An 18,807-nucleotide genomic window follows, 5' to 3' on the forward strand; every position below is an offset into this window, starting at 1 on the left:
TCATCTTCGTCCAAAAATACACATTTAAAAACACCGCCATACTGCTCGGTTGCAACGTCCATCTTGTAATGAAGCCTCGACAAGAGGAATTTCTCCTTAAAAATGAAAGAAGTCTATGTTTTAAGAGTGTTTCCTGTCTGTGTAGCATGTTAGCTTCTTAGCATCTGATACATATAAGCTTGATATAGAGACTTGTTTTTCGGAAACGGTTTCTACTATTCCAGACGAGCCGTATGGAGGTATTTGGAGTTGGTTAAGTGTTAGGACGAACAGAAGTGGGCGCCATTTGTGAACGTCATATGAAAATACATACATTTTTTGTCTATCTCCTAACAGGGGTGGGTAATTATAATTCTTCAAGGGGCCACACTAAAGTGTGTAAATGTTGTTAGGGGCCGTCAAGCAAAAAGAAAGACGAGAAAATCCCCCCCCCCAAAAAAGGACATTCGTTAAAAGCCCGTGACATTTATTAAGCTTAATAAGCTGCAATTTTATTCTTGTATATATGAGTTTTTTAACAGTTCTTCAAATACTCGACTCTAGCAGCGTTTGAATATTCATTGCGTTTGTTCATTTTTTGGTCGCAATATAACTTCCCTCCGCTAAATAGCACTAGCCACTACATCCACAGTCAATAAACGATGAAATCCAGCGAGATCTCTGCGACGGCTGAGGACGAGAGGATACAGATGACTCCAGCAGCTTTTAAAGCTTATGTTTTGATAACGTTTTGGTTTCAAAACAAAGGAAAGCAGCTAGACTTCCTCATGAGTCATGTGATTGTCTTGGTTTTTCCACTTCACCACAACTTTTTTGGAGGGATTAATATATACTCGAAAAATTGTTGTTGGAAAATGTAAATTAATGATTAATACAAAATATTTACAAACATTTGTTAATGCATTAGAACCATTTATACATGATCATACTTTGACATTATAAGGGCTGCATAAATACAGTCAATTTGCCCAGGTCAGCTGTAGAAAGTAAGATTTGCTCTGAAAATAATCCCAACCCTTAGTCGACACAAGGGCGAGCAGAAAATGAGTGACGTTTGAACGTTGGGTGAACCATCACTTCAACAATCTGCCGCTACTCCTGACAAAACCGACCCGTTGTGTTTCAATCCATCCGACCCTCACTAGACACAGAGTCCCAGCAGCTCCGAGAGCAACCGACCCCAGAATGTGAGGCGACTCATTATCTTTGGTCTCCAGTGATGTATCTTCTCGCCGTCCGTCACAACGATGATCAAAAACCAAGGCGACTCTTGACGGGCACTCACCCGGTGCTGGGGGAGGAGCGGCGGTCCGACACTTGATACATTCCTCTTGTGCTGCCGGAGATGCTGGAGCTCCTCTGCAGAGAGAAGGGAAGTCAGTGAATGTTTACAAACTGAGCAGACGAAAATGTTCACGTATACAATAGTTAAGAATGAGATAAAATGCAGGCCCTGGTGCAAGAAATCCTGACAATTTTTGGATTGTAATGTCTTGTAGTTACAGCTACCAACCAGACGGTGGGGTAAGAGAGTCGTACAGCAACATGTCAATGAAGAACGTAGTCTTTATTCAGTACTTTAATTTTTTGAATTGTTCAAACACCCCAGAAATGATTTTTTTGGGGAAATCTTGAAAAACATGCACTTATTTTCACATATAAAAAAAGTAACTAACTAAACAGAGGCAGCCAATACAATGATACCATTATATTTTGGTACAGTTAAGACATTTAAATGTTTTAAAGACGATTAACCTAAGATTTTTTAATCTTATTAAGCATATTAATGGGGACATATTTTAAATTGAAGTCAATAAATCAATAACATTTATCGCCAGGATGAGGTAGAATAAGAGTAAATATAGTAAGTAAGTAATTAAGTAAGTAATTTTTATTTGTATAGTGCTTTTCCAGACCAGGGTCACAAAGCGCTTAAACAATCAAAACAATATTCAATAAAGTATATACTTTAAAGGTCAAGATAAAACTGATAACACAACAGGAGTTCCATAAAATGAAGGAAAAGCCTGAACAAATAAAAACGTCTTAAGATGTTTCTTGAAGGAGTCAAGTAGACAATAGCGTAAGAAAACATATACATATATATTAAAAACAATATATAATTTGTTTGATTTTTGATTACATTACTGATGGTACCATTTTTAACCATTGTTTTTTGTCATTATTATCATTATCATTTAGATTTTAATTCAATAATGAAGCCCTTAAATCAATGTTTGCTGCCTTCTGATATCTGTTCTGATGTCGATGTCGTGCAGTTTCTTAACATGGCAGCTTTACAAAAGATTTCCACCACAGGAAGATCCTATCAAGACATGTCCTGTCCGAGAAGACATCTGATGAAGCACGAACAAGTTCTTGGTGACTTCTTCTCGCTCCCAAAAATACGTTGCTGCAGGTGGAAACCCGTCTCTTTCTCCGGAGACGAGTGCCAGCGATGATGAAGAAGAAGAGCTGACGTATGTGTGACTGCGTCTACTGGGTTAGGCTTCCCTTTCCGAAAACGTTTTCCCGAAAAGTGCCAAGTGATTTGTGAGTCCGGCACCTGTCACGCCGATTATTCACTTTTCCCAGCATGCAGCAGCAGACGGAGTCGGAGAAGAGAAAGTCTAAATTTAGGACGGCTAAGGTCTTTGGTTGATGCGGCTCGTCGGATAATCGTTTTAACAACCGAGAAAATAAAAATAAGAATTCACGCAGATTTACATAAGACGTCACGTGACATGACGTTACAGTGGGAGCAGTGAAATGAAAACGTTAATGGATTTAAAAGTTAAAAACGTTCTTTTGTTTACATCACACTAGTTGTTATGTACGTGTGGAAATTGTCATCCTCCGTTAGATAAAGTAAGCAGAAAGTTAGGTAAATATAAATTTTGTTTAGCCTGCAATTTAAGCGACTGTAGGATTTTTGTCCCTTTATTTGAATGTGAAGTGTTTCTGGGCAACTGGGTGGAGACCACGGGTCAGGCCCGGGACTCGTTAGAAGAGAGAGACTGTCTCCCACTTTCTCCAGGAACACCTTTGCGTTCCCCCAGAAGATATTACTGGAGCTCTTTGACAAATGATCTGGCAGCTCACCTGATGCCCGTTTCCCTTCGTGGCCTGGAGGCTGCAGCGTCCCAGACTTCCGTTTGGAGTCGTTCCACAGCTGCTGATGATCTGCAGCTGCTTCTCCGCACGGTCGGCCCGGTCGAGCAGCTCCTCGATGAACTGCTGCAGGCGAACTTTGGCGTTGGCTTCCCGCGCCGCCGTCTCCTGCAGGAACTGGTCGATCTGGGCCACTTCCCTAAACGCAGAGGTGATGACCAACATTAAAAGGATTCACAAGGTTCTGTTCGTCGGGTTTTGGAAGGAATAAAAAAAAACAACTGTTAAAGCTCGTAACAATAGGTGTGTAAGAAAATATAAACACACTTGAATGTAGCAATATTTTTTTCCTGTTATCGATATTCAACAGCTAGCCGAGCAACCACGCCCACTCCGCTCTGATTGGTCACAAAATCACGAGTTGCATTCAAGGACTCACGTAAATTTCAAACACAGCTCTGAAACTCCCGTTTTGTACGTTAAAAACAAATAATAAAAAGAAGGTTTGCTGCTTAATGTACACATTACAAAAACACCTAAAGGCAGAATTAACTCTCACCATGTTTACATTATTATTATTATTAATTATTTAGTTTCACGATTAACATGTAGGTACTTAACTGATTTAGGGCTTCTAGGGGAGGACACCTGCACCAGTGTGATGTCAGAATGTTTAATTTAAACCGAGATCTCGTTTGGCGAGATTTCAGACGGGAGAGAACTTTATTAAGTTATAACTTCAAAACGGAGCAACGTCATGATGAATGAACTACTGCATTTTGAAGACTTCAACATTTACAACATGTGAATAAGTCAGGAGAGTTGGATTTTCACATTAGGTGCCATTTACTAGTAGCGAAAGGTGTGAGAAAATATCTGATATTGCGATGTTCAACATTGATGGCTAAAAACACTGTCATGTTCTCTCATTTTTACTAAATACTATATTTATTTTTTATCTTTCAAATCATATTTTATAAATTTACCAAAGGTCCCAATCAACCTCTGTATGTTTTTGACTGTGGGAGGAAACCGGAGAACACAGGGAGAAAATACAAACTCCACAAAGAAAAGTCATAGTACGAAGCCTTGCATAGTAATACTACAGAGATTCAAGGAGTAAAGCGACCTCTCTCCCGACCTGGGAGTGAACCTGCAACTTTCTTGCTGTAAGGTGGTGTAAGGTTTATATCTCAGTATAGTTTGTTTAACAAAAAAATAATAAATTATATAATTAGTTTTACAATTAACATACACCAACATGGTGTTAGTTCATTTATCTGCAAAATATGTAGTGCTGCTATCTGGTTAGTTACATTTCCACGAAAAAATAAACTAAATTAAATCCTGCAAGATCTGACTGAGGACGAGAGGATACAGTCGACTCTAGCAGCGTTTAAATATCCATTGCATTTGCTCATTTTTTTGTCGCAATAGAACCTCCCACTGCTAAACGGCAGCAGCCACTACATCTATGGTCCACAAATGATAAAATCCAGTGAGATTTCTGCGACGACTGAGGACGAGAGGATACAGTCGACTCTAGCATCATTTAAATATCCATTGCGTTTGTTCATTTTTTTGTCGCAATAGAACTTCCCACCGCTAAGTGGGAGCAGCCACTACATCTACAGTCAATAAATGATAAAATCCAATGAGATCTCTGCGACGGCTGAGGACGAGAGGATACAGATGACTCCGGATGAAGATACAGATGAAAGCAGCTAGACTTCATCAAGAGTCAAGTGATTGTCTTGCTTTTTCCACTTCACCACAACAAATTCCTGTGTTGTTCTTACATCACTGATCACTGATCACAGAGTCAAGTACTCTACAATACTACAAATATATCCTCGCTCCTACAATAGTTTCCGAGACAGATTTTGGTTGTGATCGACATCTGTACAAACGCAATACATCTGTTCAAAGTACTGACTCAGATCTACTCATCCGTGTTTGGTGGGATCAAATGTGTTCGGAACAACATTTCTGTAATCCTGCAATAGTTGAATTAAAGTTCAGGCGGTTCTCCATTAGTGTTCAGACTTCATCCTGTTTTGATAGTTTTCTCAAAAATCAGACAATGTGTCGATGAGCTTTTAAGGCTCATTATCAATGTATGGCTTCATCAGAAGTTAAACTCTCTGTCACTCTTCATCAGAAGACAAAGCAGAGCAGCATGTTGTCTCCACATCAAACTGCCGCCAGCCAAAATGCATCTTTGAAGCGATTCCCACGGTTGCCTAGCAACTCCCGTTTTCTTTTTCGCGAGTCACATTTTTAGCATTCCTTCCCAAAAAAAAAAAAAGGCAGTTTGTGAGTGAGAACACAAAGTTGAACAAATGTGTTGAGAGAGTAGGTTTGAGGCCAAAAGCAGCTCAGGGGTAGTTTGCTGTCAACTAGCCATCGACCTTGAAGACCTTTGCTGTGTATGATGCTCTCTTTCCACCTCAGACTCTCAATGGTCCAGTGTTCCCGTGCCAGACTCTCCCCAGACTCAGACAGACCGAGGAAGTCATTGTGGGTCTGGAGCAACGGCAGATGATGATGACGTAGTGAGACCCTAGACTTTAGTCGAGTGAGATAACATGGATCTTTACAAGTGTGTGTAGATCATCTGCATTAAAGTCAACACACCTGTAAAAAACGAAAAAGCTAAATAATAAAAATCACATTTTGCCACAAACTATGCATAGTATTAATAAATTAAGGTTGTGTCAGTTTGATTGGAAACATTTTGAAAAATAGAAAATTATAAAAACATAGAACAATACTGACGGAATAATAAAGTTATATGTTATCTCATATGAAGCCACCAAATGTAAGATACAAAGCTTATTAGGAGTGTATTGGCAAGAATCTGGTGATTCATATACAGAGGCAAAGATACAATATATTTATTGTACAGTATCATTGTACATTTATTTCAGTATATGTATTTACTGTAGGTACTACAATAGTATAGTATATTTATAAACTGTAGGTACTACAATATTGTAGTAATATATTGCAGTATATTTTTATACTGTAGGTACTATAATATTGGAGTAATATATTGTAGTATATTTTTACATTACCATATTGTAGTATATTGTAGTAAGTAAGCAAGTATATTTATGCACTGTAGGTACTACAATATTGTAGTACTATATTGTAGTATATTTATATACTGTAGGTACTATGATATTGTAGTAATATATTGTAGTATATTTATAAACCGTAGGTTCTAAAATATTGTAGTAATATATCGTAGCATATTTATACACTGTAGGTACTACAATGTTGTAGTAATATATTGTAGTATATTTATATACCGTAGGTACTACAATATTGTAGTAATATATTGTAGTATATTTATAAACTGTAGATACCACAATATTTTAGTAATATATTGTAGTATATTTATATAGTGTAGGTACCACAATATTGTATTAATATATTGTAGTATATTTATATAGCGTAGGTACTACAACATTTTAGTAATATATTGTAGTATTGTCGAGAACTTGACTCTGGTTCGTTTTGAAACCTGCTAGTCAATATATTATTTTACAGTATCATCGTACATTTATTACAGTATATGTATATACTTTAGGTACTACAATAGTATAGTTTATTAATAAACTGTAGGTACTACAATATTTCAGTATTATTTTGTAGCATATTTTTTATACTGTAGGTACTATAATATTGGCGTAATATATTGTAGTATATTTGTACATAACCATATTGCAGTACTAAATTGTAGTATATTGTAGTATATTTAAATAGTGTAGGTACTACAATATTGTATTAATATATTGTAGTATTGTCGAGTACTTGACTCTGGTGTTCATTTTGAAACCTGCTAAAGTCTACAGTATCCTCTGTCGTTATTCAGGTCCTTCTTATGCTTATAAAAACTGCAAGATGCCACTTGTCACCATTTTTAATGCCTGGACGATGGAAACTTTCTGGCCGAAACTTTCCAGCTATCAGGCTGCAGCACTTACAACAAAACCAACATGCTGCCTCCTATTTACTTTATCTGTTCCAGCATCAGCACAGCAGTTTTGTTCGTCACAGACCAGTTTTCCTGTGCAATCGTGGGCCTGTGATAAGAACCGGGTTTTATTCAGCCACCGACAGCTGCCTTCCAGGTCAGATAACAAAGTGAGATCCCCGTCAGACCTGGCAGATTAAGACTGAAAAGCCTCACCAGCGACTGTGGCAAATAAATCCCGAGGAAGTGTGGATGGAATATTAAATAATTCTTACTCGTCACTGGCGCCTCCAGATCCCTCTGTGGACTTCACTTAGCATTAATATTGATAAGAGTTGAAGGATTGAAGCTGATGCGTCAATAATAAGGGGGTGTATTGGAAAGAATCTAGCGAAGGATACGTATCACAGGGGCAACGACATGACGTATAGCGATAATATAGAGTTTATATGTGTAGTATTGTCGAGTACTTGACTCTGGTATTTAGAATTTACAGACCACATGACTCTTGATGAAGTCGTCACTGCCTTCAATTGTTTTAAATCCAGAATATGTCCAAACATCAGCTTTAAAAGCTGCTGGAATCGACTGTATCCTCTGGTCCGCAGTCGTCCAAGACATGAAAAGAAGCTGTGAATATTTGTGTGTTAATTGTAACGTTAATTTTGAATTATTAAAAAATACAAACCATTAAAGAAATACGAAGAAAAAGGGAAGGGAAGAAAAAAAGTAATAAAAATGCCATTTTAAAAAAAATGCAGTGCTGTTGAATATAATTGCACTATCGTGGAAAAGAATATTGCAATAATTAAGTGTGTCGATATTTTCTGTAGGTACTATAATATTGGAGTAATATATTGGATTATATTTATACACTGTAGGTTCTACAATATTGTTGTACGATATTGTAGTATATTTATATACTGTAGGTACTACAATATTGTAGTAATATATTGTAGTACATTTTTATACTGTAGTTTCTATAATATTGTAGTAATATATTGTAGTATATTTATAAACTGTAGGTACTACAATATCTATATTTTCATACTGTAGGTACTATGATATTGTAGTAATATATTTTAGTATATTTATATACCGTAGGTACTACAATATTGTAGTAATATATTGTAGTATATTTAGTTACTGTAGGTACTACAATGTTGTATTAATATATACAAATATAATTGCAGTATCGTGGAAAAGAATATTGCAATAATTAAGTGTGTCGATATTTTCTTACACCCCGTTTCAATAAGAACATATATTTTTTATTCCACATTGAACTCGGACTCACTGCTGCTTGTGCGTGAGCTCGGCCTCCTTGTTGACCAGGTCCTGCTTCAGGTTGGCCAGCATCTCCACAGAGACGTCCACCTGCCGAGACAGTTCCGTGGCCTTGTTCTCCAGGTCCTGCTTCTCCTGACCCAGAAGCTCGCTCTCGTGCTTGGCTCGCTCCAGCTCAGAACTCTTCCTCTCCAGCTCGGCCTGCAGTCGACCCACGCGAGCCGCGATCTTCTGCTCCACCTTTGGACCCAGAAGACCAGGAGGTTCAATGAGTGTCCTCGGGTCACACAGTCATTTATGAAGTAAATTTACTGTGAAATCATGCAAGATATTTCTATGCGTGTTACGTTTTTTTTTGCCTTTTGTATTTTTCTGCTTAAGAAGTAAATCTTTTAACAGGTGCCATTTTGGGTCCATATACACACACCGATGTTCAGTAGCTAATACACATTACTCCATAGTCTGTCAATACAACGTAGCCTCACAGTGTAGTGGAGCTTTTCGGAGTTATACTACGAAGCCTTGTTAAGTGATACTTCAGAGCCTTACAGTGTCGTACTATGAAGCCTTGTTGAGTAAAACTACAGAGCCTTGCGGAGTCATACTACAAAGCCTTGTTGAGTAATACTTCAGAGCATCGCAGACTCATACTACGAAGCCTTGTTGAAAATACTTCAGAGACTCACAGAGTTATCCTACCAAGCTTTGTTGAGTAATACTTCAGAGCCTCGCAGAGTTATCCTACCAAGCCTTGTTAAGTAATACTTCAGAGCCTCGCGGAGTTATACTACGAAGCCTTGTTGAGTAATACTATAAAGCCTCATGGAGTTATCCTACCAAGCTTTGTTAAGTAATACTTCAAAGCCTCGCGGAGTTATCCTACCAAGCCTTGTTAAGTAATACTTCAGAGCCTTGCAGAGTTATCCTACCAAGCCTTGTTGGATAATACTTCAGAGCCTCGCGGAGTTATACTACGAAGCCTTGTTGAGTAATACTATAAAGCCTTGTGGAGTTATCCTACCAAGCTTTGTTGAGTAATACTTCCGAGCCTTGCAGAGTTATACTGTGAAGCCTTGTTGAGTAATACTTCAGAGCCTCGCATAGTCATATTATGAAGTCTTGTTAAGTAATACTTCAGAGCCTTGCAGAGTCATACTATGAAGCCTTGTTGAGTAATACTACAGAGCCTTATTGAATAATACTACAGAGCCTTGTGGATTTATCCTACGAAGCCTTGTTGAGTAATACTACAGGGACAAATTAAATAATACTACAAAACCTTGCAGTGCAGCAGAGCCTCACAGAGTAGTACTGCGAAGCCATGTTGAGTAATACTACAGGGCCTTGCGGAGTCATACTACAAAGCCTTGTTAAGTAATCCTACAAAGCCTTGTTAAGTAATACTACAAAGCCTTGCTGAGTCATATTAAGAGTAATAGTAAAACACCTCCCGGTGCAGTTTAGCTTCACAGAGTAATAGTACGAAGCCTTGCATAGTAATACTACGGGGCTTCAAGGTGTAATACTTCAAAGCCTCGATTCGGCAGCTCCTCGGCGGAGCCTCTCTGAGTATTACTAGAGAGCCTTGAGGTTTGGCTTCGTAGCTTACCAAAGTCCTAAAGTACTGTAACATTTTGACAGATTTATTAGCGCCACAGTACCACATAGAATTTCAGGTCATATGAAATACACACCGGCTCACCCTGAAAGAGTTTTACCTCTTCAGAAAGCTTCTCCAGCCGCTCGTCCAGCTCGAGGCGCTCAAACGCTCGGGCCTTGAGTCGGGCCAGACCCTCCTCGTAAGCCGCCTCCACTGCACTCGCGGCCACGTTTGCCGCCACGGCGACGGCCGTGCTGGGGTTCCCGTGGGCGCTGGGGTCCGTGGACGTCATGGTTTTCTTCATAAAAAAATCTCCGAGGGGAAACTCCACATTGGGAATGTAGCGGGCGGCGGTGTTGGAATTGGCCGGGGTGAGACTCAGGTCATCTGCACATGGAAGCTCGCGGCACTGGAACTGCCGCTCCTTTAAGGCGGAAGGTCGTAGAGGCTCAAACGGGTCGTTGTTGTTAGTGGGTGCGAGTAGAGCCCCCTCGGCCACTAGGGGGAGCAGCGCAGCGGCGTCGCACACACTGTTAGACTTGGAGAGGACGTAGAGGGTCTCGTACGTGTGGTTGTACTCCAGGTGGGCTCTCAAAGACGACAGGCTTCGGAAGCGCTTGTGCTCCCCACAGCGAGGACAGCGGTAGGGCAAATCCAAAGAGGCCATTCCGTGCAACAACTGCTGCGGCGAGAACTTAAGCGGCACAACAGCGGTGCCAGTACGAGGGCACGGATGCCAAGCACCGAAAGGATCCTCTCATGGTGGACGAGGGGTTTGGGCGTCTCAGTGGAAAGGTGCCTGAAGCCCCGCTGGCCGTGGAGGACCTGAGGCGTCACAACACATGTCGCCGACTCTTAGTCAGCCCGTCTTGTGTGGTTGTCCACATGATGACCTACGAGGGAGGAGACACACATGTTACATGAAAGTATGCGTGTATTGTCAAGAATCTCACAATACAATAAGTTTCATGATACGTTTTATATTGTGATACCGTAGGAACAAGGATATATGTGTAGTATTGTCGAGTACTTGACTCCTGTGTTGCAGAATTTACAGACCACATGACTCTTGACGAAGTCGCAACTGCTTTCATTTGCTTTAAAACTTAAATATGTCCAAACATAAGCTTTAAAAGCTTCTGGAGTCGACTGTATCCTCTCGTCCCTAGTCAGTGTCTGAATCTTGCATAATTTGACATAATGTCAAGCAGAAGAAAGTTCATTTCAATACAGAAAAAAGGACAAACACCGTAAATACAATTTTTTTTTCTGTTTATTTAAGTGTCTCTTAACTAGATGTTCTTAACCTATTTTGTAGTCATGAGTATGTATGGACAAGCATTGAGGTTTGTCACTGCATGTCATAAATCTCAGAAGTCTCCACCTTCAAGGGACTCTTTGTATAAACAAAGTTGGGCGTGATTAAAGCTGGCTTGAGGAGGAGTGAAGCCATTATTACGACATTATGGATTCCGCTCTCGTAACCTCTCGTTCGCCGAGAACTCAAAAAAGTTTTAACTCCAAAACGTATTCATGATTAGAGACTTACTCCATCTTGGAGGAAGACTTCAAAAATTGAAACATGTAAGTGAGTCAGGAGAGTTGGGTTTTCACATTAGTTTCTCTTTAATTACATATTTAAATTGTATTATTTATAATTGAAATAAATATATAGATATAGAAATAAATTTAAATAAATTGACCAATAAAGTGCTGTAGAATATCTATATAATATCGTGGAAAAAAATGCAATATTAAAGTGTATAATATATAACTTTAATAACTCAAACTTTCCAATTTAAACGGTAATATGTTGTAAATGTATAAAAGATTGTTTAAGAAACGCAACTATTTCACATTTACACAAGTGTATAAACAATTTAAGAAGCTGAGGAGGTGAGGATCTGCAAGTATGTTCGAGGCTGAGACACACAGACTGACATGAAGCTTCCGTCTCGAAGCAACACAACTTGCTGAGTCGACACATGCAGTGTTTTGGGAATACAATAAATGTTGGAGTTTACATGATGTGTTTATTAGCTGTGAAACCGTAGGGCCAAAAAGCTTTTCGGGAATGAATAAAATAACTTGGGGGGAAAATCAATAATATATAGATATAATATATATAATATATATAAAAATATTAAAAAATTATATTTTAGTGGATTACAGGTTCAAAACAGTATGAGGCCACACTTTTTATTGCATAGTTCAAGATGTTCGTCAATGTGCTTTGGCCTTGTCGTCTTCTGGAATTAAAAACTATTTCATTGTTCCACGGAATTTCTTAGGTGACCTGGATTTTTTGGAAACTGTATACAATTGCAAAGCATGCATTCATGCGACTGCAAGCTGTGAACAGGCAACACTGAAGTTGTGAACAGGCAACAAGACATCAATATCTGAAAGCTCGGAGAGACGTATTGATCTATGGGTTAAGTGGTTATGGTGGAAGACCTTAAGTCAACTGGCATTTCCTGGTTGTCAACTTAAAGTGGTCGGGAAGTGGATCCATTACCTAAAATGACCAGACTTCACATGGCCATACTGTATATGTTTTTACATCAAATGGGTCGGGGGAAGATAGTCAGTTGTTGAAAAATACTAAGAATAACCGTAATGAAACATAATGGCAAGTGCTCCAGATCTGGCGAGTCTCAACCCAAAAAGTGGGTCGTAGGAATGTTTTCAGTGGGTCACAAGCGTTTGCATGGGCAAAAGTGTAATTAGCTCTTATTTTGATAATACTGCATAATTTATAGAGCCGAGAGTTATCTATCCACAATCAGTAAATGGCAAGAATTTTTATTTCACAGCATAGCAGTAGACAAAAACAGTTTTTTTTCATATGCCAACTATTTCAAACATTAGGACATATCATAGAATGATTAAAAACATATGACAATAAGGAATTTGTTACTGACAACCCAGACTGACATTCTCAGTGGTGCCTGGTCCGTTCCACTGTCCGGGACTGTCTTCTCAGGAAGTACGACCACAGAATGTTGGGTTCCGATTATATCTAACCGTCACCGTCTCAAAAATGCATTTCACTGTAATTGCCGCATTCTTATTACCAGATTGGGGCGATAGTTAGGCTTCGAAAATTGGAGTGAAAGGAAGATTTAACAAGAAATATGTTGTAAACGTTTCTCCTGAACATACAACATGAAAACTTCCATCATCTTGTATCCTCACTAACATGTACCGAACCACATATCATGTCAGAAATTCTCTTTCTTAAGTACCTTGAGGTCTAGTTCACGAGTGAGGAAAGAATGAAAGAAAGAAAACCCAAGAAAACAAGTCAATATTCAAATTTGTCATAAGGGGATTAAATGCTTACGAGTTGAACCAAAGAACATTTGAGCCATTTATGGATAGTTTTTGAGGAAGAAGATTGAAGGATAAATTGAACCATAATAACTCGAACATTCAGGCAGCCATGACGACTGGCACTTGTCAAAGGATGGAGGGTCAGAACAGATGGACTTATGTCGCCAGATTTTCAGATATTTTTTCACCAGCTATATAGTCAGACCTTGTAGACGTTAGCCAACATTTTGACAAGCCACAAGCTGTTACGTTATTTTTCAATTCGGCTAAAGCCACCACTCAAGCAAGGCCTGAATCATTCATCAAACTAGGATTCTCTGTCAAAGACCAGATCTTCACAGCCAGCGAGGACGCTCTCGAACGAGACCCCTTATGATCAGTGTGTAACTCAAGCTGTGTATTTAATAAATTGGTGCTAAAATGTGTCCTTGAGTGACAGCAGCTGACTGGGACCCGCGGATTTAAGAGCTCTGACATCTTTCCAGAAGGATTCACTTTGAAGATGAACACAGCGACTATAAAAACCTTGCTCGCCGTCTCCTTCAAGAGCTGTCCAAGTAGCAGGACAAGACCGAAAAACAATTTTCCAATCAAAGGCCGAACAAGGAGATGTCGGTCAACATTGACACATTTAAACTTCACAATTAAAGGTTCTTTCAAACCTCTCTTGGTTTTCCAACGCCTTTTAAACGTTGCGACGTCAAAGCAACTTTAGCAACCATGCTACTTGAAGGACGGTCGCGAGTGTCACGGATCAGGATGTGGCAGCGAGACAGGAGTTGATGGTCAGACCCCGACGTCTACTATTGATCCAGACTCTGTCTCACTGAACCGATTGTCTGCCTGCATCAACAATTCCTCTCAAAGTGACGGCATGTCACCAGATGAACTCACGTTTCTGTACGGACACACAGTTAGCATTTCAATTTGAAACGTTTTCTACATCTTCAGCCATTCTAAACGATCAGTGTCGTGTGTGAGCTGTGGTTTTTTACATCATGTTTGGTTTGTCAGCAGTGTCTCAGTCGATCATCCATCGCCCCCTGAATCTATTTCCAATAACAATTGTGCTGGACAAACATTGCCATTAGAGATGCATGTATTTTGTTCCATCTTATGGTGCGACAGAGAGAAAAACATTCAAAGTGAGGAAATTGTTTGGAAATGTTTCAATTACAATACTTAAAAGGGGTCTTTAAAAAGGTTAAAAAATGCTTATATCAGCACCAATAAATCATCACAGAATATAAATGTCTGAACTTTTGATAAAAGGGGAGTGGAAAGATGGGAAAGAGCACTAAGCCAACAAATAATTCTGATAGTATTTGATGCAAGGAAAAGCTAGAGAAAAGGAAAAGGAACAGAGAGGGTGATTCTCTATGGCAGTGTTCCTTTTGTTTCAGGTTTTAATTTGAACATATGCATCACATTTGTCACACTTCGTTTGTCCAAAACAGGGAGTACTAGTCACAGACAGAGAAGAATTTGGATAATTTTTAGAGGGTGTCAATTTCTGATGGAATAGTTTTCAACTATTTAAGGCAGCATAGCTTTCTAATTAAAACATTTTTTTTAAGATTAATCGGCAAATGCTGCAGGATAACTATTTGTATTTAACACATTGCTGTCATTTTTGGGGCGGGGTATCAATCGAGGATTTTTGAATGCCGGTACCAATACCGTTATCTATACTTTGACAACAGTTCCCGATTCAAGATTAATTGTAACATAGAGAAAATGGCATCCTAAACTAGTTTCTATTGCAAAAAATACATGCGATGAAATAACTATTTAATATTAAATGCTTTTGACTTGGCAGTTTTTCTCCCGAAGGAGACCTCCAGAGAGATCAATAAAGTTCTATCTATTGATCGAATAGATGTGAGATATCTATCTATCACACTGGATTCACTATTACTGTCCCCCTCACATCATGGTTAGAGGCTACTAGGATAAACACAACAGTAAACATTGGTTGGATGTTAAAACTTGCAGACTCAATTCATCTATAGAATAAAGCTACACAATAATAACTTAGGGTATCATTGATCCATGTTTCACCGACTGAGCGATGCATGTATTTAGTTGCATTAACAATAGTGTATACTGTCGAACGAAGGGCAGACCAGCGGAGACTTTAAATCAGGCTGAACGTTCAAAGGCAGACTTCAATGACGAGAGGATGATGACCGTCGACTGTTCTTCATGCAGTCAAATACGGAGCAACTTTCTGCTCTTAAATTGATTCGGTGCATGTTTGTGCGTCAACAAATGACTCGAGTCACCAGTCTTTTACATGTTGTATTGCGCATTGTAGCATTTTAGCCGGTTCAGTTAACGTTAAGTAGATCTATATAACATGGGGATGGTGCGCAGACGAACATTGCCAACGCTGGCGTGAGTACCATTTAAGTCCGGCCTACGACTTCCAGGTACTTGCCATCTGTGCAGGTGAACCCGTCCGTAAACATTACAGCCAATCGCCGACAGTATTATCAAGTCCTACGATTCAATACACGATACTAAAGAAAGAATTTTGGTCGGCGTCTCCAAAGAACAGAAATTCTACATACCCAGCCCTTGTCATTTTACTTGGAATAGTGCTCTTAATGTGTATGAATCCATTGCACTGACTGGGGACCAATGAACATGAATGTTAGATCCACAGCAAGTGAATAAAGTCCATATATATATATATATATATATATATATATATATATATCGGAGTTTATATACATTGATAACAATGAAAGAAATATGTTGTTCTGAATGGTACTTGTAAAAGGTCTTGACGTGTGTTTTAATGAGGAAACACTTCCAGATATATTTCCAGGCTTAAGAAATAGAGACTTATTTAGGCTTTTGCAGAACAATTACTTTTGTCGAGGCTTTAAAACAAGATGGACGCTACAGACGAGTGGTATGGAGGTATTTGGATGTCTTTTTAGACGAAGATGGAGGGGACGACAACTGAGCTCCAGACACTACATGAAAATGGACATACATTTTTTTACAACTCTAAAAAGGAACAGATTACTATGAAAATAATCCCAAATCTTAGTCGACATGAGGGTGAGAAGAAAATAAGTGAGGTTTGAGTGAACAAACTCTTTAAACCAGGGGTCCCAACAATCTTGTTGTACCAGGGACCAGTTTAATGTCAGGATTATATTCACAGACGTTAGCATGACCTTCAAAAAAAATTACAATTAAGTGAACAAAAACAGCATCTCACCATAATGCTGAGTCAGCTCTGGACTGTTCACATGCGTCTATGTAGATTTGATTGTATGCTGAAGATGTTGTTTTGTATGCGTGTGTCTCCTACCTTTTAGTGACTTTGTGCCAATATGCGAGTTTGTGTTTAAGTCTTAATTATATGAAATGAAGACTATAAAAACAGAAGTTTAGTGCACGAATGCTTCTCCCTAGATGCAACACTAATAGACTCTTTCATTACTCATGCTATTAGACTTTATGACTCTGTGTTTTGGGGGCAGGAGCAGAGAGTAAGGATGATGTTATTCTATGTTAACCTTTGTATCCTTATAGGTCTTTGTGTCATTTCCTTCGAAAACAACACAAAGTATGCACTTTATATTCACATTTTGTTATCTCTTTGCGCTCAGTTCTTTTTATTTTCATTTTGTTCTTGGCTTATATGAAACTTGTTGTAGCTTAAATCGTCTGCTGTGAACTGGAAATCTAATTTCCTGAAGGTGATCTCCAGAGAAATTTAATGAAGTCTATCTACTTCATTGAAGTCTATCAAACTCTATCGAGTTTGTGCTTTACTCATCGTCACTAGTCAACTAATGCACATGTTATTTCAGAGAATATCTGGTCTTCTTCTCAAAATGAAACACCTTTCAGGCAGTGATAATAAATAGAACTTTTTTTTAAAATTTATTTCTGTGTGACCCACTAACAAATGGTACCTGGGGACCACTGCTTTACACCATGTATGGACGGATTCAGTGATTTAAAACTTCTTCAGCAAATTTGAGTGCCATTTGAATATTATAATGACAAACTTTTTTTTTTTAAATATACCACAAAAACAAGTTTGATTTACTTGACAATGACGTTTCAAAGTGTGATTAAAAATAAATGAGGTTTAATGCAAAATCATTTAATGCTTGGTTGCTTTTTTTTGTGTGTGTGTTATTTCATCCTTATATATATTATATTCTGTACTGACACCACAAAAACAAATCATAGGACATGTTTACATCACTGGCAATACAAGTTTCTGATTCTGTAGATCACAGCTACAAACAAATTATTATTATTCATATTTCAAATGCTCACTTCCTTGATGAAATGAATGACCAGAAGAAAAAAAAAACTGGCCAGTGTTTGGCGCATGTGTACTCCCAAAACACGACATGCACGAAGGCTACACCTGCACAGACTCACGTTCGACCTCATCCAACATTAAAAAAGACCAGGTCCATGTCATACGTGTGGATGCCTCTGATCGTGGTTTTTGACAGCGAACAGCGGCAGAGACGCAGCGCTTGAACGGCACACATGGATTCGGCTGCAAGTGGGTGTGGACCCGGCAGCGAAACCATCGACCCATCGTCCTCACGACCTCTCACAATTTTTTGGGGAGTAAAAAAAAATGTCTTGAGGTCAGCGTCAGTGACGACACTGAAGGCAGCAGCAGCAACGGTCTCTTGACGCACACATTCTCTTGTCACTGCGACACCTTCACGGACATCCGTTAAAAAAAAAAAATCAACCTCGGGATGATGTCGGACACGAACCGGTGCATGTTCGGTTTTTGGAATTTACAGAAACGTGCGTTTTTTACTCACCTCCAGGTCTTCACCCCCCTTTTTTTTCCGGCTCCTAAAACCGACGAGGCGCTCCAGCCCTCTGTGACGTCACGCAGCTTCACTCTGCAGCAGCAGGGCCTGCAGAGGAGTGAGAGGAGTAGGAGGAGGAGGTGAGAAGGGAGGGAGGGGCGGAGAGAGGGAGTGAAAAGGTGGATGGGAGGAAGGAGCAAAAGAAAAGGGGGTGAGTAGAATAGAGATTGGATAGAGAGGTCAAAGGAGAATGAAGAGGGGATGTAAAAAAGGTTAGAGGATGAGGAGGACAGAAAGTTGGGGAGGAAGAGGAGGAACAGGATTAGAGGAGAGACTTAAAGAATGAGGAGGGATAGGAAAAAGTAAGATGAAGGCCAAGAGGAAACAAGAGGAAGAAGGGATGAAACAAGTGGAGGGAGAGGGGATGAACAGAGCTTGAATAAGGAGGAGAAAGTGTAGCTGAAATATCTCAGAATGAATGGAGGGAATTCCAGGAATAAGGACGAAAAGAGAGAAGTTGGACACATCTTGAGAGCAGGAGGCGAGACCAGAAAGAAAGGAGAATTATGGAGCAAAGAAAATACATCAATACCATTTAAAATGACACAACGTTCATTAAATTTATCCTAACAGTTTGTTTGCACTGTATTGCATTACATTAGTTGAGTGTAAAGAAT

General features: G+C 39.2%; 1 protein-coding gene across 3 annotated transcripts in view; it reads right to left on the minus strand.

Annotated features, from left to right (window-relative positions):
• The window catches only part of fbxo41 (F-box protein 41), a 28,946-nt gene extending 10,699 nt beyond the window's left edge, over window positions 1–18,247 (minus strand). The window contains exons 1-5 of one of the 3 annotated variants that reach the window (XM_087807167.1): window positions 18,140–18,247; window positions 10,099–10,873; window positions 8,391–8,620; window positions 3,103–3,310; window positions 1,286–1,359 (exon numbers count right to left, since the gene is read on the minus strand). In XM_087807167.1, the coding sequence (XP_087663293.1) occupies window positions 1,286–1,359; window positions 3,103–3,310; window positions 8,391–8,620; window positions 10,099–10,647 (1,061 nt within the window). In that variant the 5' untranslated portion in view covers window positions 10,648–10,873; window positions 18,140–18,247. Of the gene's footprint in view, window positions 1–1,285; window positions 1,360–3,102; window positions 3,311–8,390; window positions 8,621–10,098; window positions 10,874–16,551; window positions 16,728–18,139 lie in introns of those variants that run through there. The other 2 variants (XM_087807150.1, XM_087807159.1) reach the window with 2 other exon arrangements.
• Window positions 18,248–18,807: the final 560 nt, after the last annotated feature.

This window comes from Callionymus lyra, chromosome 1, assembly GCF_982586985.1.
Source record: "Callionymus lyra chromosome 1, fCalLyr1.hap1.1, whole genome shotgun sequence".
NCBI classification, from domain to species: Eukaryota; Metazoa; Chordata; class Actinopteri; order Syngnathiformes; family Callionymidae; genus Callionymus; species Callionymus lyra.